The sequence below is a fragment of the Benincasa hispida genome, chromosome 2 (genome assembly GCF_027475165.1).
Source record: "Benincasa hispida cultivar pf3 chromosome 2, pf3_genome.v1.1, whole genome shotgun sequence".
Taxonomy (NCBI): domain Eukaryota; kingdom Viridiplantae; phylum Streptophyta; class Magnoliopsida; order Cucurbitales; family Cucurbitaceae; genus Benincasa; species Benincasa hispida.
The window spans coordinates 69,638,935-69,665,385 of NC_143479.1; the positions used below are offsets into that span (position 1 = coordinate 69,638,935).

Consider the following 26,451-nt stretch of genomic DNA (forward strand, 5'->3'; position numbering starts at 1 on the left):
CGAGTATGTAACGGCTTGTGAAGTTGCTAAAGAGGCTATCTGAATCATAAAGTTCTTGACCGAGCTGAAAGTTGTTCCAGATATGTCTATGCCCATCACCCTCTATTGTGACAATAGTGGTGCTATGGCTATCTCCAAGGAGCCCAAAAGTCATAGGCGCGACAAACACATAGAGCGGAAGTATCATCTGATCTGCGAGGTAGTACATCGAGGAGACGTGATCATCATGAAGATTGCCTTGGAGAAAAACGTTGTTGATTCATTTACGAAGGCTCTCACAGCTACAGTGTTTGAGGGTCATCGTCAGAGCATGGGTCTACGGGACCACCCGCGGCTGGACTAGGGCAAGTGGGAGATTTTGTTGCACTGGGTTTTTATGCCCTCATTTATTGTTTTATACCTGTTACTTGTACTCCTCACTTCGCTTTAAGACAAGTGAGAGATTGTTGGGGTTTGTGCCCTAAAGTCTCATGTTCTGCAGTTTGTAAACAACTTTGTACGAACACTTGTGATGTATAATATATATGATATTTACTTCACCTCTTGACTTTGCACATTTAGATGTTTTTTATTTTACCACAAACTAATAAACTTAATATCCCTTATTGTCTTTATGTAACTTAAGCATGTATGTAGTGACATACAAGTGGATCATGTCTTAAGTGACAACCAAAATAGTCTATAGTATATGGATATAGGAAGGAAACCTTATCCTGGTAACACTACAAACGTGGCCTACTTTATGGAATTGTTACAAATGTGTGACTTGTCACATATGGTCTGATTCTGATCATTCGTGTAGTGGACATGCGAGCGGGGGCGTCTTATACAAAGTGTTTGCATAAGACCTGACCTCAAAGTGTTAATGTCTTGTCATATAACTCTGTTCATGACTGAGACTTCACTTCACTAGGATGACTGTAGGTAACATGACCTCAATCCTGAGTGAGTTGGGAACTCCTGCCATTAAGGTCAGTCCTTTGATTTGCATGAGTGCAAGTGGCCAGAGCGCTGACTCAAACCTACCATTTTGGAGATTTGTCTGATTTGGGAGCTGGGAACTTAGTTTCACAAGATGGAGTTCACTCCTTCCCCAAAGTAGGAGTAAGTAGATAGATTGCTCTCTTAAGGGCTGATCCCAGGGCTTGAACGATGTGGCGTCATGCACCTTCTCATGGTCTGAGAGGTGTTCACACATAGTAGGACTATGTTGTATTGTTCATTAGAGGGATCAGTGGTACTTAAGGAGGAAGATATAATTACAGGGGCAAAACGGTAAATTAGCCTACTGTAATTACGAGAATATATGAAGGGTCATCGTACTGATGATTGGTTATATCCAATGGACATTGAAATATATCTATGGCAAGAAGAGTTCAATTGTCGGTCTTTAATGGAATGCTTGACAGTTAACGGATGGTGGATATCATGACTAAAGAGTTTAGTCAGCTATTCACGTACCATTGGAGCTTCGAGCTATATGTCCATAAGGTCCCCTTGGTAGCTTGGATACAAGTTGAGAGTCAGTTTTTGGGTCAATTTGAAATCTTCAAATTAACAAGAAGGAGTTCGATTATATATGATATAATTGAACGAGTTAATTAAATATGATATGATTAACTTTATATATGAGATACATTAATTTGGAGGAAATTGGATATAAATATGATTTATATCTAGTAGATGAAAATATTATAATTAATATATGATATTAATTTATATGTTATGAATATGATGAGATCACATTCATTGGACGGCTATAAAGGAAATGGGACGGCGTCTCTTCTGTTCTAATAATGGATGAGTGTATTGAAAGATCACTTTGAGATGCATAAATAGCTGACGGTGTGTTAAGCATAAGATACGCGGACATTGCGTTAAAGAGAGTGTCATCGCTTAGAAAATCAGTGCCTATACGATAGTGCCTGCACAATCGCTTACATATACGATATTGCTAAGCGATCGCTTACCGATTATACCTTCGCGTGCTATTAACTAAACGATCATTTACCTTTTCTTAAGCAATCGTTTAGCTCCTGATATTTACTAAACGATTATATAGACGATTGCTTAGTTTTTTTCCTACACGGTCGTTGAGATGATCGCTCACCCTTTTCCTACAAGATTGTTTAGACAATCGCTTACCCTTTCCTACATGATCGTTTAGACGATCGCTTACTTTTTCCTACACGATCGTATACTTTACCTAAACGATCAAGCATCTTGTCTATGCAATAGACGACCTCATCTCCCACTTGTTTGCTCGTTGAGTACGGTATCTCTTCCTTTTTCCCTCTACCAAATTCGAACAAAGCCCACACTTTGGATTCTCACTCCAAGAATATTGAGGGCTCTGAATGGTGGTGTCATATTCATTTCATTCTGTTCGAGTGGTGATTGTTCAAAGTAGACGGTTGGGTTTTAGGCTCGTTGTGAAGAAGAAATCTTCATCTAGTATGACCTCTTGATCTCTTTAGCATTATGAATACATATTAGTATGTTTGAATGTATATGTGGTAATTCTGTCACAATGAATTGGAAAAGATCCGCTTTTACTCGTAGGTACTCTTGAATAAGAGTTCCTTCAGTTTAGCACATTATCCCGCTCTACCCTCGAATACTACAACTACTTCGTACATTTGGATTTTATGGGGTTGCCAAATTGAGATTCATTTAGTTAGATTGGCATCTCATCACAGCATTGGTCGAGAGATGGAGGCCTGAGACGTATATATTTCATATGTCCATTGAAGAGTGCACTATCACTCTATGGACGTAGAAGTGTTGTTCAGGCTACCTGTTGACTGTGAGTCAGTCTCTAAAGTGATGTATGATGATTGATTACAAATCTGTCAGTTATACCTTGGTGTGGCCCCATCTGCTGACAAAATTAAAGGATTGAAGTTAAGTTTAATATGGTTAGGGACACAATTTCGTGAGCTCGTCGATGATACAGACGAGGAAATCGTCATGAGATATGCACGAGCATATATACTGAAAATGATGGATGAAAGTTTTTTTTCTGACAAATCAAGTCATTTTGTTCACTTGATGTTCCTGCCATTGTTAGCTAACCTTTATGATGTGGGACTGTATTCTTGGGGTGGAGCATGTTTGGCATGGTTTTATAGACAACTGTGCAAATCAACCAAACCTAAAGTTTGCGAGATAGTTGGGCCTCTGATACTTTTACAACTATGGGTTTCAGAGCGATTTCCAACAATGACGTCACAGCTACAACATGTTGATGCTCAGTTAGTTGGACGAGCCTACGGTTCTCGATATGATTTTAATTCAATTTAATTTTATATGATTGATCTAGTTAATTCATAATCTAAATTATCAATTTTAAAATTTAGGTGGAGAGATAAATTTTGTGTGACTAGGACAACCACACATGTAGCCAGCCAGTATAGATACATGTTTGATCTGCTTCAACCTGATCAAGTACATTAATACTGAACCAAATTGATTATTTTAGTATTTGTCTTTAATGTTTTTCAATATAATATTTTGTGTCTCAGATTATTTGGGAGCCTTACGAACTTGTTATGCACACTTTGCCCAATTTTTGTACAAATGGTCAAGATATATGGTGGACGATAAGTCCACTCATATATTTTCACATTGGTGAGTGACATCTTCTTGATAGAGTGATGACACAATTCAGTTTTCACCAAGATATCCCATCGCCTTGTAATACTGAACCCATTGACTTAAGAACTGGAGATTGATCGGAAAAAGTTACACATTTGGTAGTACGATAGCACTATGTGCAATGTTTATTGCAATGGGGATTTCATTGAGCAGTTTGACAAGGAGGTCACTCAAAACTACATCAACTGGTATAATAATATCACAAGGCACTACGTTATTTGTCCGAGAGAAGTTGTGGGTCATCTGGTAAATAAATGAATATTATCTAATTATTTTTAATATAAATTTATTGTAAATATTATCTAATTGTTTTATAATTCACAGAGATCGAATAACAATAAACTCTGTGATACTGCGAATGATCCGAACTAGGTTCTTGCTATATGTAGTGGCAACCAGAGCTATATGGAGGAGATACATTATATGTATGATATACCTATTTTCCTCCACCAGCTCCTAGCGTAAAGGAGTTGTTCGAGAAGAAGAAGATGAATTCGATGAGGTTGCCCACAATGTGGAAAAATTGCCCCCATGATACAAACGTAGAGCCAAACTAATTATGTTAGTCTGATGATGATGATGCCAACATTTGGTTCAGGATATTATGATTCAAAGGTTGGTCCATCGTCTTCATACGTGCATGGACATAGCGGCGGTCGTGGAAAGCATAATGAATTCTATATTATGAAGCACCTGCAGAGGTCCCAGAGCAACCTCAAGTTCAAAGTTGACGACAACAACCAGCTCGAAATTTAGACGACGTCTATCTTGTGGGACACATTGATTTTCTTAATTTTTTTATATAAATGAGATAATAGTTGTATTAATATGAATATTTTAATTTACACTTTATTATTTTTAAATTATGGAAGAAAACATGAATGGGATATTATTTTATATGATATTTTTAGAGTAAGTTAAGAAGATGATGATAAAAATAATAACAAAGAGAGGTGTAATATTAAAATAATAAAATGAAAAAAAAAAATTGATTGGAAGTCGAGTCTTCAAAATTCGACTTAGACTTGTCGAATTTTGAAGACTCGACATCCTTTGTCAAGTTTCCAAGACTTGACAAACTAAATTAAAAAAAATATATATTTTTCTAAATAGTTTAAAAAACTACACTATTTCCTAATTTTTCCTTTTGAGTTTCCTATAAACGTGTAGCTAATGGGTCATTTGAGGAAAGAAAAAAAAAACCCCTAGATCTCCCTTCTCTCTCAAACTTTTTCTCCCAAACTCTTTTTTTTCATTTTCTTTTCCACTCTTTCATCTCCGCCCTCACTATTCTTTTTCTTCCATAAATTTCTCCTTTATCTAACTTTTCTTCACCTCTTTATTCTTATTATTCTTTTTATAAAAGAAATCTGTATTCTCTACAGTTTCCCTTTTTTTTCCCCTTTTTTGCACTTTTTGTTTATTTTTTCTAAATTCGCAATATATTTTTTCTCGTGGAATTGAAGCTTCATAGCGATTTTAATTTTTTTAGCTTGCTTTATTTGTAAATAAGAGGAAAAATCATAGCATCGTCTCTTATATAGTAAGTCTCCTTTGATATTTTGTTGGATATATTTTTAAATGTTTGTTGATGTTTTTCATTTACCTTCACTTATGATGTCATCTAAATTTTTATTTTGTAAAGCATGTTTAATTCATGAAAAAATTTGGATTCATAGTCATTTACATATATATTGGAAATATTTGTGGCATGGAACTCATTGGATAATGTTTTTAAATGTCATTTTTATTCATGCATTTTACGTTTTAATTCATCGATATTTGTTCATGCATTTCCTTTTGAATCAATAAATATTTTGTTTTTGCATCAAAAAAGTATTACTCGACAATAATTCTAGAAATATTTTGGAGTCCGATTTTCTAGGATCTAAAGGTGATGAAGTCGATTATTTGGGAGTCTAAGATCGACCTCCAATATATTTGACTAAAATTTTAATATTCTTGTAAATATTATTGCTTGTTTGTTGTTTTAAATGTATTATTAGTTGTATGTTTTTGCAATGTAAATTTATCTACTAAGTTGAAGTTACTTTTCATAATAATATTTCTCTAATATTTTCAGTTCTTTTAAGCTTATTTTCAAATCTTTAAAATTTAATCATTTTGAGTTTTGTTTTAAAAAAATGTTTTAATTTGGTTTTTCTTAGAACTTTGTTTTCAATAATGTTTTTCTTAAAATTACAAGAATCTTGATAATTTGGGAGTCGGATTTTCTAAAATTCTTGAGGTGAGAAGTCAATTATTTAGGAGTTTGAGATCAATTTACAATACATTTTTATTAAAATATTAGTATGTTGTTTGTTTAATTTGATATGATGTTTTGTTTAATTATGTTTTGCTTATATGTTGTTCATATTAAGTCTTATTTGATTTCTAATTAAAATTTCTCAAAGTTTTAAAATCTTTCTAGTTTAGATTTCTCTAAGTTTTAACAATATTTCAAAAAACTCTTTTTTAAGTTACTTAAAAAAATTCATTAAAATTACACTTTTTATGTTTTTAATCGTTTAAAGATTAGTCTATTATTTTAAAGGGGTTCCTAATCAATGTTCGCTAATAACTTGTTTTCAACATTGTTTACCTTAAGAAAATTCCTACAATGGAATAAAAAAAATTGGGAGTCTGATTTCCTAGAATTCCCTTTGGAAGTCCGAAATTTGATCCAAAAAGAAATGAATTTAATTACTATTTTTTAAAAAACATTCTTTTATTAAAAGGTTGTTCCTATGACGGATTTTGAGAAATTATAATAATTTCTTACATTCTTGAGATGAGGAATTTTTCCTCAATTCTAATATAGTCAAATTGATAGAAATTCTTTCACTTATTTTATGAGATCATTACTCCAAATATTAGAGTAATGAAGAGTAAAATAAGACATTTATTTAATTTTTTTCCAAAAGAACAATTTTAAAGAATATTTTCGGTTCAAGATTCGAATTTTAACCCCATTTTTTAGATGGGTGTTGTGGCATGCTAACACCTTCTGCAGACACAAATGACTCCCGAATTCAACTCTAGTTTTCGCATACCGTTTTTTATTTTTTAATTAAGAATTGTTTATTTTACTTCGATGTCTAATTACACTGTAAAAAATATTGGTAGCAACTCCTATTTGTTTTATTTTAAAATCAATCCTTTTCGAGGACATCGGCAGCTTTGCCTCATCTTGGGTATGTGGTGACACACATTCTTGAAAATCGATGAACTAAATTGGCCCATTTAAAATATGAGGAACTAAAAGTTTAAAGTCTATTTGGGCCTAGATTTGAGTTAGGGGGAGTGAGCTATAATAGTCCACCCCTTGTTTGAGGCTCCAACTATTTTTAGTTAAAGCTCCAAATATTAGAAGAATTGGAGTATATAGCAGAATTGTAGGTTTCAATTGGAAAAATGGAAAATCAATAAGAATTTTAGCAAATTTGTTATAGAACATGTGATCTGACTTTTTCTAATTCCTCATTTGCCCTCAATCTGATCTGTAGTACATAGTATAATTGTTAAAGACTGAGTTATTAACATTTATATATACAGTATAATTATTAACTATTGAGTTATTAGTTTTCGTCAGAATTTGATTAAATAAAAACAAAAAATAAATATATTTTTGCATTTAAACGAATAATCATTCCTACCTTTTCTCCCCAAATATCTCTCTTCGAATAATTCTTTGAATTTGATTAATATATTTTTCCATTTAAACAAATAATCCCTCTTGATTTTTCTCCGCAAATATCTCATATGTATTTCTCTTTTCTTTGCAGATTTAGTTTTATCTAACTAGTTTTTTTTTCTTTTTATTACAAGATTAAATGTTTATCTAAATCTTTTTCATTTATTCATACATATTGTTATTTATTTGTTTTCATCTTTTTCCAATGTATTCCTTTGTATTCTTATAATGTATTATTGCAAATTATATTAGTATGAAGTTATGAGATTTACGGGATATATATTCACACATATAGTGTAGTTGTAGTGGAAGTTATAAGGATTTTAACCATCATTTTTCTTAATTCCTAATTATAACACTATATTGCGTGTTCCTCAAAACTATACTAATATCAATATAATTTGGTAATGAGCTGATATACTACAAATATAGTGTAATAGTAATATAAAGTTATTAGATTTAACTGATTTACCTTTACATACAGTGCAATTATAATGTAAGTTATGAAGATTAAAAATAATTATTATTTATTTAACTGATTTACCTTCAACCTTTCAAAAATAATTATTTTCAATCAATTCAAATTTAACTATGGATTTTGTCTTTTTTATTTATTTTTGGAATAAGCGTGGATTTGATAAAATCAAGATTTGACTTAATTTGACTTTAATAGATGTCCAAGATCTAATAAATTAAATTTATAATAGATAAAATTAAAATATTCTAGTTTTTAAAATTTTGAATTAGAGATTTTGAATGTAAGTTTCATAATTTTGAAAGATTTATTTTAATTTTTAAAATTTGTAGAATAAAAATTGAATTTATTGGGAAAGATTATCTTATGAAAGATATGAGAACATTTCGACATATTTGGAATTTAAGATGGAAAAGAGAAACTATTATTATTCACACCATCATCCCTGCCATTCCATTTGATTGCAGTCTACCACACGCCATCGACCGCCTCTCGTCGTTATTTTTATTGAAACCCCCGTTGTTGCGGAAGTTAGCTTTGATAAGTATCATGGATCTTCCTATCTCATTCACTTTCTTTTTCTCATTTCCTCTCTCACACTTCAGATCTCTTTTCCACCATTATTTACTAGACACCATCTTTACTACTGCTGTGTGGTCGTAAGAGGAATCGGTCGGCAGTGTTTAGGTGATTATCAGTGACTTTTTTTTTGTAGGTTTTTGTTAAAGTTCTGGTTTTCTTGTGATATGATTGACTTCAATTAAATTAAGAAATATTTTAGACTTTGGTGGTAATTTTGGTTGTTGTCTAACAAAGGGTGTTTAAGGACGTCTAATTTAAATGTAATGCAATATTTGCATAACAATATAGTGTATTTGCATTGAATTAGCTTTTTTGGATTTGATTTTGTTTGTGATGTATGACTTTATCAAGTTTAGCGTGCATGGGTAATTTGGATATTTGCTAATTAGTATTTTTTATTTTAAAAATCATTTTGCTATTTTTACGATTTTGAAAACTTTTTGCTATTTTTCCAAATGAAACTTTAAAATTTGTTATTTATCTCGTCAGCCCAATATTATATCCCTAATTAGCAAACAATATTTACTGTTCCCCACCTAGGAATCAAAGTGTCTCTCTTGTCACTCTCTTCCGACTCTCTCATTCATTGATTCCACCCCTAAGAGCTTTCTTGTCTCCTTCATCTCTGTCAATTCCACATATTAGATTAGGTTTGTCGTTCCTTTCGTCTCTCTCATCTTTGTTGATTCTTGGTCTCTTTTTTTCATCTCTCTCTTTTGTATAACCCTTCACAGATCTATAGATTTATGTTTGTTTGGTACTTCAAATGCATGTTTTTAAGCATCAAAATGTGTGTGGTGAGAGTACCACACCAGTATATAGTTTCTTTTTTTTTTTTTTTTTGCTTATATGTTCATCTCTTAAAAATCATCAGCATTTAAATTCTGCGAATCAGGCAGATTCATTCATTGTTGTGTTGTTAGGATCTATGTCCCAAAGCCTTGTTATTATGTTTCTCTAGATTTGAACTCGTTTCGTCTAACTTCCTCTTTCTCTTTGCCATTCCAAATGCTTCCCTTCCTTCTTCCCCCTGTCGCTCCAAACGAAGGATACTCTTTGCCACTTTGTTCGATTATGCATGGTGGGCGATGGAGGTTCTCGTTTGGAGTTTGGTAGGGGTTGAATGATGTTGATTGGAGTTTGTTAGGGGAGGAGGTAAAAAGTTTGTTTCTTTTCCTTTCCCAACCGATAATGAGGATCATGTATTTTTTTTTTATTTTTTTTTTTTGTAAGCATTAGTTTGAATTTTCTTGCATGTTTTGGTTTTGATTGCAACATACTTGTTCTTGTATGTTCACTCTCGACCTCTGCTTCATTTTACATGTCACACCCCGTCCCAGACTACCCTTTTAGCCTAGGAAAGGGCGTGACTACAGCAGTTATCAACCCTTTGGCTGATACTTACTACATACTAACTCTTGCGAAATAACTCTGATACCAGTATATAATTCATATACAACGGAATGTCTTTGGGCCAACAATTTATTAATTCTGAAACATAGCAAGTTTAGAGTCATTACAACACTAGATTCATAAGTCCCAAAACCCAAAAATCCTAGTCCCTATATGAACAATATTAACATAACATGTGCATAATGTTAACCGTAACCACCTAAACAGACGAGTTACAAATCTCTTTATCCTTTAGTGGCAGAGCAGATGTAGAGCTATCTTCTGAGGATTTGACCGCTACCTGGGGAAAAGAAAAACATTTGAAAATGGGGTGAGCTTGCTAGCCCAGTGAGTGACTTAAGAAAGATAATTGATTCTCATGCAAAAATCTCAATAAAGAGTTTAACTGAAATATAAGCTTTCTACAGTACCTTGTACCGCAGTATAAACATTTTCCAAGCATAAAGCATATAAAGCTATTTTAATCATAAAATAGTAAAACTGTTTCTCAGTTGAAAGTAACCCTATTGTGGGTAAAACTAATCCCAATACCAACTACTAATCAAGAGAGAACCCTTTTGCTCAATCTCTGACTCTAACTACTTACGTGCACGTGGCCATACTAAGTACCGTCATACCTTAGGTACTTCTGCTCAGATACCTTCTCAAATGTCCTTCAGTATCGAGCTACTAGGATACCTTCTCAAACGTCCTTCAGTATCCGGTTGGTTTGGTACCTTCTAAAACGTCCTTCAGTACCAATAGATACCTTCTCAAACATCCATCGGTATCTAGTTGGGCGGATACCTTCTCAAATGTCCTTCGGTATCGCATTTTAAGTAAAACTAGTCATAAATGACTTTCTCTTTAAAGCATGTAAATTATAACACATATACAAACATAGCTTTAAAGATATTAACGCATGTTGGATATATTTAACACATATAAATAGCTTTCTAACAAACTTCCCACACATGCATGCGTTTAAAATATAACTCATGGTTTGCTTGAAAATTACTTTGTAAAACTAGCTGGCATGAGAATAATCTTCTTTAAAATATGATTTCTGTAAAATATTGTAAGTCAAACATTTTAGTCAAAATGTTTTAGTCAAACGTTTTAGTACTCACCTCGATCGCTTAGGAACTTTTCACTCTAGTAGTTCCTTTTCTACCTCGGGCTTCCCTTTTTCGTCCCTATAATTTAGATTCAACTTGCAGCTCAGATTACTCATAGTTCTATACCTTATTTTGAGATATTTCCTTCTACAAATATATTCTAAAATATCTCAGGAAACTTATCCTAAAATTTGAGCTTAGAAATCCTCGTGATTTGGCCGGAATCACAGAATCTCCAAGACTGGCCCAAGCTTATCTGACAGCCTGACCCTTCTGTCTTCTTCTCAGTTTCCAGCCCGATCCCTTCAAGCTTTTTCTCCGGCAGCCATACCTTGAAAACTAGACTTTCAGAGCTTTTAGGTGGCTTTAGAATCACTCCAAACGCATGAGTAAATTGGGAGAACTCCTCATCCCAAATTGTTGTTGCTTTCTAGACTTCACTGTCCAATGCGTCCTCTTTGAAATTCTATGACCAACGCATGGATTTTGGCTTCAACGCAAGGTTTACTCACTTTCCCACTCTTTTTACTGTCTTTTTGAATTGTGATCTGAAAATGAAATCTTTTGGCCCTATTTATAGACGTCCAAACCTTCTCCAAAGTCGACACCTCCTACTTGGCTGCCAAGTGTTTCTCCCTCACACTACCAACACATCTTTTTTATCAACGCAAATCTAAGTGTCTTCCTCCTATGAAGCCAACACAGGAGCCTCAAATTGCATGTCCTCAGATGCAACCACCTAAAATTCTTAAGTCCTCCCAAGAAGACATATGGTTTGATGATGTCCTTTAGGTGATCTCATCCTTTATATGCGTCCAACTCCTAGATGCTCAATGCATAGTCCACAACCAATGCATGGCCTATAATCAACACATAGCAAGCCAATTCACTACCATCACAATCCAACTTAGCCATCGCAAGAGCTAGCCATCACCAACGCATAGGGTGACTATCCATCCTCAACGCATGGCTCACTAGGTAGCATCGCACGGCTTGCTTGGAATGGGCGCATGGTGCTGGCCACCGACGTATAGGCGTGCTACATAGGCTGGCCGCTCGACGCATGGGCGTGCTGCTTAGGCTGGCTGCTCAACGCATGAGCATGCTGCATAGGTTGGCCATCGCTCGCTCGCTCGACTGTATGGGCGTGTTTGGCCGCATGGGCTGCTTGGCCGTATGGGCTATGCGTTTGGCTGCATGGTAGGGGTGTTTGATGCATCGCCACTCGGCAGGGCTCTTCGACACATAGACATGGTCGCTCGGTCAGGGCACTTGCTTAACAGGCATGGCCGCTCGACACATGGCAGGGGCGTCTGGCCAAGGCTACTCAACACATGGCAGGGGCGTTTGGCTGGCCCCTCGACGTATTGGGCAAGGGTACTGTGCATTGACCGCTTGACGCATGGGCTGCCTTCCAACGCATGCCTTGCCTACCCTTGTGCCTTCCAACACGTCACCTCCATTTCAGCTGCATGCCATCACCAACCCTTCTAACGCATCAACACTACCCTTCCAACGCATTGGTCCCTTCCAATGCATTCCACATAAAATTCTATGCTTAGCCAAATTTCCAAATTTTTTCCCAAAAGTCAAACTTCCAAATTTGTTTTTTTCTTCTAATCTCCACTCTTTTCTCTACCATTACACACTAGTTTCCATATCAACCTACTCACCACACTAGTCTTAGTAGGGAATGTACTCAAGTAGAGAAATTATGATTCGGGGTTCACATTACATTCTTCGTTACACATTACGATGAAGTTTTGTGCATTTTCTAGTTTCTGATTCCACATTATTGGTATGTATGAACGATGGTTGGTCTCCGATTTTCAGGGAATTGCTTCACTTCACATTACCATGAAGTTTTGTGCATCTTTTGATTTCTAATGCACATTTAGTGGTCTATATATGTCCATTGTAGGTCTCTGATTTTCAGTTCATGTGCTTCATTTCACATTATCATTAACTTTTGTGCATCTTTTGGTTTCTAATGCACATTGTTGGTCTCTGATTTTCAATTCATCTGCTTTATTGCACATTGCTTGAAGGAGGAAATGCTTCAAGAGGAAGTAAGAGGAAGTGAAGTGGATATCAATCTGAAACGACAGAGATTGTTAGGAATGCGATGAACTTTGTAAAGGACCAATTGAAGGTGATTGCAGAATGGCCGAAAGAGAAACGTGCAACAGAGATCGAACTGTGTGCAAAAGTCGTGAGCCAACTCCAAGATATTCCTGAATTGCATAACCGAAAGAGGGTGGAGCTTATACAAATCATATTCTGTAGTGTGCAAGATACAAAAAGCTTCTCATCCATTCCCATAGCCCTAAAGTTAGACTACTGCAATCTCCTCCTACAAGAGAATGTTTGATCAACTCGTGTTTTAGACTACTTTTCGATAATGAATAATGATTACTTTGTTTCAATTATGCATTTAAGTTTATAGTAGATTTGGTATGTAATTTTGCTGCTGAATATTTTAATCATGCAATTATGAGTTAGTTATTGTAACAACTCGAGTTTAGGAGGGGTATATGAATGAACCAATATCACATCCAAATGAGAGGGATCCTGAGGACATAAAAGTATGGTTAAGAAAGGCTTAAAAGAATTGAAAGTTATTATCTATACTAACAAGGTGCACCTTCCTTTTCGGTGGCTCAATCATAAGAACTCCAAAGTTAAGTGTGCTCAGCTTGGAGCAATTCTATGTGACGTAGCCAGGTCGCAGGGGACGCAGGGGAATGTCGGGGCCATCAGGTGCCGAATCCAGATTCCAAATTCTTGTTTGAATCTTGGACCTGGGGTGTTACAGTTATTTTGTTTTAGATTTTTTTGTACCTCCAAAAAAGAAAGCTTTACCTATGAAACATATGAATTACATCCTAATGTGCTTTCTTTTGTCCATGTTAACCAAGATATCTACCAAAATGACAAAAAATGGTTAGCTTTTAACATAAATTGAAATCCAATTAATTTTGTATATATTGGTGGAATATATAATTTTAATTATATTTTCAAAATATAATATTTCATAAGTAATTATTTGTATTATAAAAAATAATAGTAAAAAAAATTACAGATGATCTAAAATAACCTACATTTAAATTACTAATAATCGCAGATCATGATAAACTACTCTACTCGTCAAACTCCCCCTAAGCACTAAAAAGGTAATTATCCCCGATCTTTTTTGACGCTTTGGTTCTTTCTCCAACACTGTTTCTTTCTCCGGGTTCTCCCCTCTGCCATCTATATCACAGTCGGACCCTGATTTTTTCTCCTCTCCCTTCTCCCTCTCCATCGCTGCCATTATCGGTCGCCGGCTCCCTGCCATTTTCTGTTCCCTCGTATTTAAATTCAGATCATACGGCGGCAGAAGTTATGGCGGGATACTCCTCCACTACTTCTGAGAAGAAATCGTCTGATGCGGCCGACGATTTGCCGATCTTCAATGCTGAAAATTTGCAAAACAACTTGAAGATAATATATTACAGGTTTTTCGATATTTCAACGAACTTTACTTTCTTGCTGATACCAATTGTCTTTTATTTCCTCCTGTATCGAAAGTACTAGAATCCTATCAATTTTCTTAGAGTCGGAATCCTTCCGTCACAGACCTTTTCTTTTTCTGTTTCTATCTTCTTAATTAGCAGCTTATGTAACTGTAGATTTAATTGGTTGACCTAAAATTTTACTGGGTCCTGAGCACTCTGCGACGGAGACTGATACGATTCAATTTCAAGGTGTTGTTTGCATTCAAATTGAGTTGCTACAGAAGTGGACCAAAGATGATTTTGATTGATTATCGTGATTTGGGTTTTTTAGTTTTGTGAATTTAGATCGTAAACTTCTATTATCTTTTGCAGCCGGACGTTTTTGTCTATAATTGGAGGAGTAATTGCTGGAATTTTGGGATTCACAGGCCTGAATGGATTCATATTTTATTTCATAGTCATGGCAATTACTTCGCTTGCACTTGCAACCAAGGCTGGATTTTCCTTTCGTTCATATTTTGAAAGCTGGAACCAGATTCTACTTGATGGCTTTCTGAGTGGGCTTATGGTATGCATCCTCTGCCCTTATTTTTGAGATTGGACAAAGTTATAAGAAATAAGAGATAACAAGAGGAGAATTGAATAGTCTTATTTATTTGAAACTGACTTCTGTTGAGTTCTATTTTATTAATAAGCAATAAGAATTTTTAGATCTAATGACTCTAGGGTTTCTAAATTACAAAACTTTCTTGTTAATTGCATACATTTGTTCTGTATTTAGAAGAAATTAGTTACCGCTGGTATTTTCACCCACTTCACTCTCCTGCCCCTACTCCTGGAATATGTAAGTTTCGAATCAAAGGAGAAGACAGGTCTCAGCAGTATCGTCAATGTTATCTTGCTGGAGGCAAGTTGAAAAAAGACAGTACAGTTCTATTTCTTTTAGAGGGCGGTATGATGTGAGAAGAGGGAAGGCCCAATTCTAAGTTGAATGTTCTTTTAACCCCGTGGGATCCCCTTTAGGGTGATTTCTTATCCTCTTGGCTAGGCTTTCGTACATTGTTGATTTTTGTTCAATTTTCACATTTCCTATTAAGTATAATATAAGAAAATGCAATTCAATCGAGGGTTTCATGAACATAAGAATTAATGTAGATTTTGAAGAAAGAAAAGATTGTAGTTTAAGGTTATTTTGAAAACCTTGTCTAAATAAGAGATATATTGGACCCTTGGTGATCAGAAAATTTAATTCTAAAGGGATAAATAAAATGGGATAACTTTTTGAGTTTGTTTGATCATACTGTTGGGAAAAGGAAACATAAAATAGACGAACAAGTTTGATTTTAGGCAATGGTCCATCTGAGATGTGGAAATGTTAAGGGTTATCTTTTTTTTCTTCATCTCTAATCACTGGACACTTGCAGCAGGATAGAGGTCTCTAGAGCCTTGGGCCGGATTGGTTTCCAATTCCTACAGTGAAACTTGAATGGCCAGAAGAACTGAGTTAGATAAAATTGAAAAAAGGGAACAAATCCCGGTCCTCCCATATTCCAATGGGCAACTTGGCTTTTTTCAAGATTGTGCTAATAAAAAATGATTTAATGAGGGTTTTCGGGGAATTCTATGGTAATAGGGGTGGTTTCCGGGATATATTAGTGCTACTCATATTTGCTTAATACCTAACAAGTATGGGGCTATGGAACTTTCAGAATTCTTAGTATAGTAGTTTCAACGCTAGCTTGGAAATATTAGTAGTGCTGGTTAGGAGAGGTGATGGACTCTACCATTTTTGAAGGTCCGATGTGATTCCTTCCCAGAGAAATCAGATGAGATTTTACCAAGACAAAGCTGTAGGGGTTTGGTTCTGCATGGAGAAGTTAGATGTTAGGTACTTAAGCATCTTGGAGAACCACACCCTAAAAGCTAGCTATTGGGGTGGGAGAGCCAAGCAACATAAGTACTACATTGGTTATCCCATTCTAACTAACGTGGGATAAAGGCAGCCCATATTACATTGGTTCCTAACAATACCCCATCCCTAGAAAGTTGATGTCCCGACGGCTACTCCGGGGGTACTTCACTCGGCGACACCTGGTAAGAACCCTCTGTCGGTTCCACTTCGGAACGTCAACAACCGACTCTGATACTATTGTTAGGTACTTAAGCACCTTGGAGAACCGCACTCCAAAAACTAGCTATTGGGGTGGGGGAACTGAGGCACATAAGTACCACTTTGGTCATCCCATTCTAACCAATGTGGGATAAAGGCATCCCATACTACCTTGGTTCAATACTCCAAACGGCTACTTTAGTGGTATTTCACTCGGCCACACCCGGTCAGAACCCTTTGCCGGTTCCACTCCGGAACATCAACAACCGGGTCTAATACCATTATTAGGTACTTAAGCACCTTGGAGAACCACACCCCAAAAGTTAGCTATTGGGGTGAGAGAGCCAAGGCACATAAGTACCACATTATTCTAACCAATGTGGGACAAAGGCATCCCAAACTATCTTATTCCTAACAATAGATTAGTCATTAGTGGGTGATTTAAATCCATTTATTTTTTCCCATGTTTGCGTGAGAACATTGAGGTTAGGTTAAGGCTTCAATGGGACTCAGCGGTCAGGGTTTTGGAGATTTTGGATCAAGGGGTGCCTTCAAAAGGCTAATTTCTTTGTTCTTATTATGAGAGATCGAGATGTAAGAATAGAGAACTAGAGTTCTTAGGAAGAAAAGTGCAACTAGGCCAATTTCTTTGTTCTTATTATGAGAGATCGAGATGTAAGATTAGAGCAACTAGGTGGGGCAATAAAATGTTCACTTGAATTATTTTCAATTTGCTGCTGTTAGCAGTTTCTTCTTCTATTTGGAAGAAAAATGCAAATGGATAACCTGTTCAACATTGTCAAACCTTGTGAGTTTATGTCAGCCCTTAAGGTCAACTATGTTAAAGGTAGTGTTTGGCTGATAGGTGTCCCTTGTTAGGTTCGTTAGGCTCTTTTTGGAGTGGTGACTATGCTCAGCTGTTTTAGGACCACTTCTTCGCTCTTCGTGTTTTTTGCCTTTCTTTTAGTGCTTTGATCGAGGAGTTCCTCCTCTGCTCTCTGTTATGGGTTAAAGGTATTTTATGGAAAGTAGGGATGTGTGTTTTGTTGCGGGGGAGGGGGGGATTATAAAGTTTTTGAAGGGATCGAAAGGGAGTTTTTTGATATTTCGTCCCTTGTGAGATTTAATGTCACCCTGTGCACGTCAGTCATGAGTTTCTTTCTTTTTTTTCTTTTTTTTTTTTTTTTTGGGTATGCTTGTATGCTTCATTTTTTTCAATGAAAGTTGGTATTTTGTCTATCAAAAATAGTTGCAACAAATTTAGTCATCATGTAAGTTGGAGAAACATTTGCTTGCATAAAGATTTTAGAGGACGTGGTAAATTGCCTGAGAAAAACATGGCTTTTCTTGCTAAGAGGATATAGAATTTCTGCTGGGAAGCCAAAGGTAAATGTTGGATTGCTCTTGATAGCATTCAAAGGAACACATAAGATGCAGCATTTTCTTACGGTATAAGAGTAAATGTTGGATGCTCTGGACAGCATTCGAAGGAACACATAAGATGTAGCATGGAAATCAATAGTGTATTTCAAATCCTTGGAAGTGTTAGATGTCTCAAAACAAAGGTGAAGATAATCAAATTTGGGAGGATATTCAAGATTCTTCACTATTTCCTTCATTATGATTACCTTTGGTTTTGTACCATAAAATTATCAGAAGTTTTTCTCAAACAAATTTTATTTGTTTATGTTTTCTGTATATATATTTTTTAAATTATGATTACCATTTCAAATAATGTAAACAAGATATCTCCCTTTGCTTTTCATTGTATAAAGAAAAGGAGAGAAATCTCCTTTTCCTACACTATTTCTATGCAGTTTAACATGAGAAATCTCCTTACTAGCTTTGACATTTGAATCAATTCCAGAGTTCTTGAGTTTCCATAAAGCCTAGATTGATCTCTGATCATCTCTTCGTAGAGACTAGGGGGCAAAGTTTTCTGTTTGACATTACAAAATGTTTGATCATTTTCTCAGCTTACTATAGATGATAAAATTAAGAGATTATCTTACACTATATCATTTGTCTCGTGATGACTCATTATTTTTTGTGTGTTTTGGTATGCAACAACCTACGGACACTAACCCTTTGTTCTATTTTTGCAGTCGTTCGTGCTTTTCTGGACGTATCCTTTCCATAACTTTATGGTTTATATATAATAGTTGATAATATACCAATTGTGTTTGGGACAATCTTTTAGTATGATAAAAGTAGATTTTGGCTTACTTAAAACACTTTCAAAATTATCGAACTTTACACTTCTAAAACATTCTGAAGAGTTTTTTTTTTTTTTTTTTTTTTTTTTTTTTTGAAAGAAAACACTAAATGGTATTTTCTTTAAGAGGTAGTTCTCATATACGTACCCACAGTGAGTACATAGCTCAAATATATTGTTTCGTTTGTGTATTGTGCTTTTCTTGACATGAAAAAGTTTTGCATACGATATCATTCACATATTTTGAGTCCAAATGCTGGCACGATTTGGATTCTAGAGTAGCTGCAGTTTTCTGTACAATTCGACTCGGAGACTGGGAGTTCCAAAGGAGTAAATGAACTTTTGTCCATCAAAATGATAATTAGATTGAGTTATATCTTTTGAACCCCTTTCCCCTTAATTTTATCTTGTTAATTTCTTTTCTAATCCTTTATTACAGTGTGTAAAATCTTATTAGCGCAGCATTTTCCAGTGATGGGCATAGATTTTGTTTTGTTTATTCTTTCTAGTTTTACAAGTTCTTAAGATTATTTGATAAGTGTGAAACTGGGCCAATATATTTGCCTTTATCTGCGGACTTATAAATATTTCATGATAATTCATAAATCAGAATGGATTGGTTTCTCAAATTGATCATCAAGGAGTCCACTCGCTTGCTTTAAATACATTTTTAGAGAAATGACAAATGGGTGGTGAAAAGTTTGTTGATTTTTTGTATAATAATTATGGGGATTGAAGGAGTCTATGTCAATTATCACTAAACATTTTATGTTGAATTATTTTGTAAAATCACCATGTGCGCATGCTGTCATGGAGTCTGTTTTTGTTAACTTAGTATATAATCATGTTAGATATCTCTCTTCTGTGTTGTCTCTTGTTGTGGTTAGAGCCTTCAAGTGTCAAATTCAATAGTGCGTTGCCGAACCTTGTGACAAAAGTTTCACCAAATATCAACTTTTGATCACGCATGATATCATTGTTTATGTTGCTCAACAAAGTAATGTGAGCCAATAGGTTTTTCTTCTGGGCATCATAAATCTCACGATCTCCTCATGGTCAATTAATTCTCCTTTCTCAAGCTCGCTTAAAACATGCTTTATAATTTCTAGAGTCTTTCTTTTTTAGGACATTGTATCTTCATAGATAGAAGTATATGTCGTATTGTCAGAGTCTACATTTTACAAGGCATATATGCACCAAAAAAAAAAAAAAAAAATTAATGTACATAACATACGACCTCTGGTATTTCACAGCTTTCAAATAAATTTGATCGTAATTATTTTACTTTAACATTGAGTCACAATATCAGTGTTTAAAATTTATCATTAATGTTGTGCAGAATTATTATTCACTAATTTATCCCATTGTAAAATAATCAAGTTTGGAATCCTATTATGGTCCCTAACTTGAATTTTAATCTATTTTAGTTCCTAACTTCTGAAACGTCTACTCAAGTCTTTCAATTTTGAAAAAATGTCTATTTTAATCAATGTCGTCAACACTCATGGTAATATCCATGTGGACTAATGCGGTGATGCGTGATTTTCTATTCCTTTTGGAAAATAAGTAAAATGTTTTTGTTTAGAAAAATCTTTTATTATTATTATTATTATTATTATTATTATAATAATAATAATAATAATAAACACTATGCCAACTTCTCATAAATACACCGATGTAAGAATAGATACAAGGGTTAAAATAGAATTAAGGTCATGTTTATCAATCCATAATGAAAATTGGTGTAATTGAAATGTAATTCCATTGATGGATTAAATCTTAATAGACTTCAGTCGCAAATATAATTGGATTGCTTTTGATCATGTATACTTAAAATTATGAACTTATCACATTTATTATTACTATTACTGTTACTATCACCGTTTAAGGTCAAACAATGTCAGTCATGATACTGATAATGGTAAGATAAATTTGACAGTAAATGCGATAGATTTATAATTTTCATATTGTAACAGTACCAATATTTGTAATAGTAACGGTAATGGTATCGATATGTAATTTTCAAGTGCAATTGGATTGATCAACATTTGCTTATCCATCAATTTGCGCATTTTGATTACAAATTTGGACGTGGGTGGGTCCCAGATATCAATATAAGTACAAAATACAAGTAAACAACACAAAATGTAATCAGGTCCACTTTTTCAATTACTATTTATTTATTACTTTTTCATTGGGGTAAACATGATCTAAAAGTAAAACTCAAGGATGATTTTGTTAAATTTAAAATCTCAAAGACCTAAATGGAACTAAAATAAAAAATTGAGAGGCTAAAAATATTTTTTGTTTGTTTGTTTTTTATTAGAGTGCATTGGTTCAAAACCAATCTTAAACCAATGCACTTTAATAAGAATGGACAAATAAGCGTCTTATTTTCTTAATTATTTTCAAAATTACCTTTTACCAATTTTTTTTTAAACGCAAATATTCATCTAATTCATTCGCTTTAACCATAGCATACAAAAAAAAAATGTTAATCATCATTAAAACAGAAATCGTGTAATTTTTTGATAAGACATAATATCTAAGTTCTACTTTAGTCACTATACTTTGTATCTCCTTCCGGTTCAATTTTTTTTTTAAAGAAAAAAAAAGAAAACGAATTTTCATAGAACTTGATATAATAATAATAATTACTTTAACTAGAGAAAATGAAAAGAAAAAGAAAACTAATTCAAATACTATTCTGGAATAAGTTTTTAAATAAAACTTTTAGACGTTGATAATTTGATTTTTTTAAATAATAATAAAATTTTAAAAGTTGGACCTATTGCAAAAATCACGATAGTTGCAATTATACCTTCGAACTTTCAATGGTAAAATATCGAATTTTTAAAATACAAATGTTAAAATTGAAACTTTAAACTTACCTAATTGTAGAATTTTTAACAATGGTATAAGACTGAATGTTCAATTTTATATTCTAGTGATCTAATTTATATAATTATTATAAATTTAAGAGTTTAATTTTAACAATTTGATAAGTTTGATGGTCTAATTTTTATCACTAAAATTTTAAATATGTAATTGAAACGACCATCATAAAAGAGGTATTTATATAATTTGGCCAAAAAAAAAAAAAGGGAAAACGATTTGTTATTGCGATAAATTGAGTTGATAAGAGAATTATGTTGGCTTTGAATTATTGAGTAGTTCAACACTCACAATGGCATTACTCGTAATTTCTTTAAACTAGGAGCCTTTTTACACTTGTCTGATAAGCATCACGTGACCTCCCACTAGTGGGTCCCACTCTTTTATGACAACTGTATCTTTCGTGGGACCCACTGACTCGTATCAAGCAGTTAGTGCCCTTATCTTACCCATTTGTTTGTTTACCATACTTTTATTTTTTTCTTCTTTTATTTTTTTTCCCTAAAGATTTATATAATAAATTCTTGAAATTTAGAAGTATTTCAATTTGCATATGAAATTCCGAAATGTCTCTACTTAATACTGTTAAATTTTAAAGCATGTAAAATAAAAAAGTTTTGAAGTTTATTTTTTTGCTTAGAAGAAAATGTTTAGTATCAATTATACACTTTTATAAAATACGATAATTTATTAGATACAAAATTAAAAGAATAAAAATTCATGGGATATCTCAAAATTAGTACCCATGAAAGTAAAAAATTTATGAGATAAACTTGTAGTTTAATATTTAAAATTTTTTATTATCAATTTCAAGTATACAATTTTTTATTTTTATATTCACCAATCTGAAGGTAGATAGGGACGTCTTGCTGAAGCGGATCAAGATGATTGCTTGTTCAACATCTGGAGAATCCCATGGGGAAATTTGTATAGTTGGATCAAATTTTGAGGCCCACTCGAAATTTGGTCCATCTTTAAAAAAACACTCGAATTTTGGTCTTCTAATGACATCAGTCACAGGTAAAATGTCCGTTTAGTCCCCAAAATCCTTGATGTCGCAGATGTATCACAAATTCTAGCTCGTTCATCACATTTTGGACTCATTACTCTCGTTCTTCATCAAACTGAAATCGAACATTTTAAATTTTAAATTTCAGTTCGACTTCTTCATTCCTCTTGCTTCATTTTCTTTCCTCTTCCTCAGTACTACATTTTTTTCTCTCTCTTAATACTGTCAAAATCAAACGCTACAACTTGCATGCGATTTGATTTTTGTATCGTCGAACATCAAAAATTGTTCTCTGTCTTCTTCCACTAGTGACTTGCTGTGTGATCTGTCTCTTTTCCTCCTTTCTACACCTCTAAAAGTTAAGGTAATAATGGTACAAATTGTGGTTTACGTTTTCCGTTTCTTGCATACGATTCGATTTCTATACTGTCGCATGTTAAAAAATTTTGGTCAAATTTATAAATGAAGAAATTCGATTTTTGTAAAAATTTCAGTAACAAGAGAAAGAATGAGAGAGAGAATGAGAGAGAGAACAAGAGAGAGAATGAGAGAAATAACGAGAAAAAGACTGAGAGAGAGAATGAGAGAAAGAACGATAAAAAGAACAAAAGAAAGAACGAAAGGAAGAATGAGAAAAAGAACGAGAGGAATGCACCAGAAAAAAGAATGAGAGGAAGAATGAGAGGAAAGACGAGAGGAAAAAACGAGAGGAACAAGAGGAAAGAGTGAGATCTTGAAATAAGATTTTTCCAGAATGCTCGATAATATGATTTTTGTTCCTTTTTTTTTTTTGCACTAATTCAGTTTTTTTTTTCTTATACCTACAGTTGTAATGGCTAATCTGAAGATTGCTATGAAGGACTATTTTCTTGGACAGGCTACAAGCCTTTCATCTCACATTGGGATCACAAATAAGATAATCAAAGGGAAACTTATAGATAGGTAACTTCAAATGTTTAGGAGGATTGTGTTTGGAAAATTTGTTGATATGAATATAATCTTCAATAACCCGCTAGTCCACCATATTTTATTAAGGGAGGTGGAAAGTAGTAGGCTTAATTCCATGACCTTTGAATTGGATGGGACAATTGTTGAATTTTTGAAGGAGGATTTCCTACTGGTGACGGGATTGTGGCGGTCACCTACTAAACTAGTTTGTAATGTTGAAGTGACGGAATCACTACGATTGAAGTATTTCAAGAATTTAATGGCGATGGAAGTGCATCCCACCGAGTTTGAAGAATGTTATAAGGCGTTAGATTTTGAAAATGACTTGGACGTAGTGAAAGTTAATCTTATTTATTATTATGAGTTGGGGTTGATAGAAAAAGACAAGAAAAAAGGTAGCATCGATAAATCATTGCTGGATGACGTGGAGGACATTGAATACTTCAACAGCTTAAATTGGGGACATATTTTATGGGAGAGAACATTCAATGGTCTGAAGAATGTGTTAAAGGACAAGGTCACCTCGTATAAGGAGAAGGTGAAAACAAATAAAAGTTATGTGCTGAAGTACAATCTACCCAGATTTCCTCACGTGTTCTAGATATCAATTCTTACATTTTCTTTACCATAAAATGTCTAATGAATTTTCATTACTTTCTTATAAACTAAAATGCTTTTATAGGTATGGACATATGAGATTATATCCACTATTGCTGGGAGAGCTACAGTTCGACATAACGATAATTTCGTGCCTTGATTTCTAAGGTGGTCATGTTCTCATTCATTGTCCAACACGTTATTGTAGAAAGATATCTTAACTCCCCTACATTGAGTAATGTACCACTTCACATTATTTTAGTATTTAACGTTATTTAACATTGTTTTTAATATGTTTGTCATGTAGTTGGGGATCACCCTATTAACGATGTCTGATGCAGAGAGGAAATTTAGGGACACTTGAGTTGACAAATGCCCAGTGTATTTGGAGCTTCAGGAGGAGGATCTGATGTTGTCAGTGTCAAGAAGCTCAGAAGAAGAATTGGCAGACATTGACCAGGAGAAGGTATTTGGTAGACATGAACCTCAAGAAGGGGACCATATGCCTTTTCAATTCAAGCACGAGTCTTGCCACGAAGAGGAATTTGAGATATGTGAGTCAGATTGTCGTGTACCAAAGCCCAATGTCAACTCAAACAAGACGAGCATTCAGGGTAGAGACTACCTACAAATCTTAGATGAGTGGGTCTCGAGAGTGGAGACTATACTGGGGAGGCAAAGTCTGATTTGATGGAGGTGAATTCTGATTTGGGGGAGGTGACAGTACAACTAGGGTCAATTACTGAGAATGATGTAGGATTACAGGCTGAAACTAGGGGATAGGATTACTTTAGTTTTTTCCCCAATGAGTTTTCCCCTTCGGCTGGCTCATTGGGGCAGAACTCTTGAATCTAAAATGAGGGGTTACACTTACAAGAAATATTAAGCGAGTTTAACAATTTCTTGACCGAACAATGGTGACTGATAATTACAGTAACAAGGAGTTGTTCTGTCTATTGGTCGAGATAGTCTCAGTTCAGTGCTGATAGTTACAGTTGTTGGGGATGATGCCCTGAAGTCTCGTGTCCTGTAGTTTGTAAACACATTTTGTACGAACGTTTGTGATGTATGATATAGGATATTTTCTTCACTACTTGACTTTGCACATTGGATGTTTATTTGCTTTACCACAAATCAATAAACTAAAATCCTTGGTTGTCATTATGTAACTTAAGCATGTATGTGGTGACATACAAGTGGATCATGTCTTAAGTAATAACCAAAATGATCTGTAGTATATGGATATAAGAGGGAAACCTTATCCTGGTAACGCTACGGATACGGCCCGCTTTGTAGAATAGTTACAAGTGTTGTGACTTGCTACAGATGGTCTAATCTAATCATTCATGTGGGGACATGCGAGTGGGGGCGTCCTATACAAAGAGTTTGTATAAGACCTGACTACGAAGTGTTAACGTCTCGTTATATAATGTCGTTCATGACAGAGACTTCATTTCACTAGAATGACCATAGGTAACATGACCTCAGTCCTGAGTGAGTTGGGAACTTCTGCATTTGAGGGCAGTCATTTGATTTGTATGGGTGTGAGTGGCCAAGTCGCCGACTCAAACCTACCACTTTGGGTATTTGTTTAATTTGAGAGCTGGAAACTCAACTACACAAGATGGAATTCACTCATTCTCCTAAGTAGGGGTAAGTAGATAGATTGGTCCCTTAAGGGTTGATCCCGGGACTTGAACGATGTGGCACCACACATCTTCTCATCGATCGAGAGGTGTCCACACATAATGGGACTATGTTGTATTATTCATTAAAGGGATCAATGGTACTTAAGGAGTTAGATGTAACTACAGAGGAAAAATGGTAAATTGGCCCAGTTGTACTTACGAGCATCTGTGAAGGGTTATCTATATCTGTGGTAAGAAGAGTTCAGTTGTCGATCTTTAGTGGAATGTCTGGCAATTAAGGATGGTGGATCTCGTGGCTAAAGTGTTTAGTCAGCTATTCACGTACCGTTGGAGATTTGAGTTATAGGTCCATAAGGTCCCCCTTTAGTAGCTCGGATTCAAGTTGAGAATCAGTTTTTGGGTCAGTTTGAAATGTTTAAATTGACAAGAGGGAGTTCGATTATATATGATATGATTGCTAGTTAATTATATATGATATAATTGACTTTATGTATGAGATACATTAATTTGGAGGAAATTGGATATAAAAATGGTTTATATCTAGTAAAGGAGAAAACACTATGGTTAATATATGATATTAAATTATAGGTTATGAATATAATATATTTATATT

The 26,451-nt window shown here is 34.4% G+C and overlaps 1 protein-coding gene across 1 annotated transcript; it reads left to right on the forward strand.

Moving 5' to 3' along the window:
• Positions 1-14,050: 14,050 nt before the first annotated feature.
• Positions 14,051-19,239, forward strand: LOC120072175 (Rab5-interacting family protein). The gene is made up of 4 exons (XM_039024584.2): positions 14,051-14,415; positions 14,788-14,983; positions 18,631-18,650; positions 18,957-19,239. Exons 1-4 carry the CDS (start codon positions 14,303-14,305, stop codon positions 18,985-18,987), a joined length of 360 nt encoding a protein of 119 aa, XP_038880512.2. The 5' UTR covers positions 14,051-14,302; the 3' UTR covers positions 18,988-19,239.
• Positions 19,240-26,451: the final 7,212 nt, after the last annotated feature.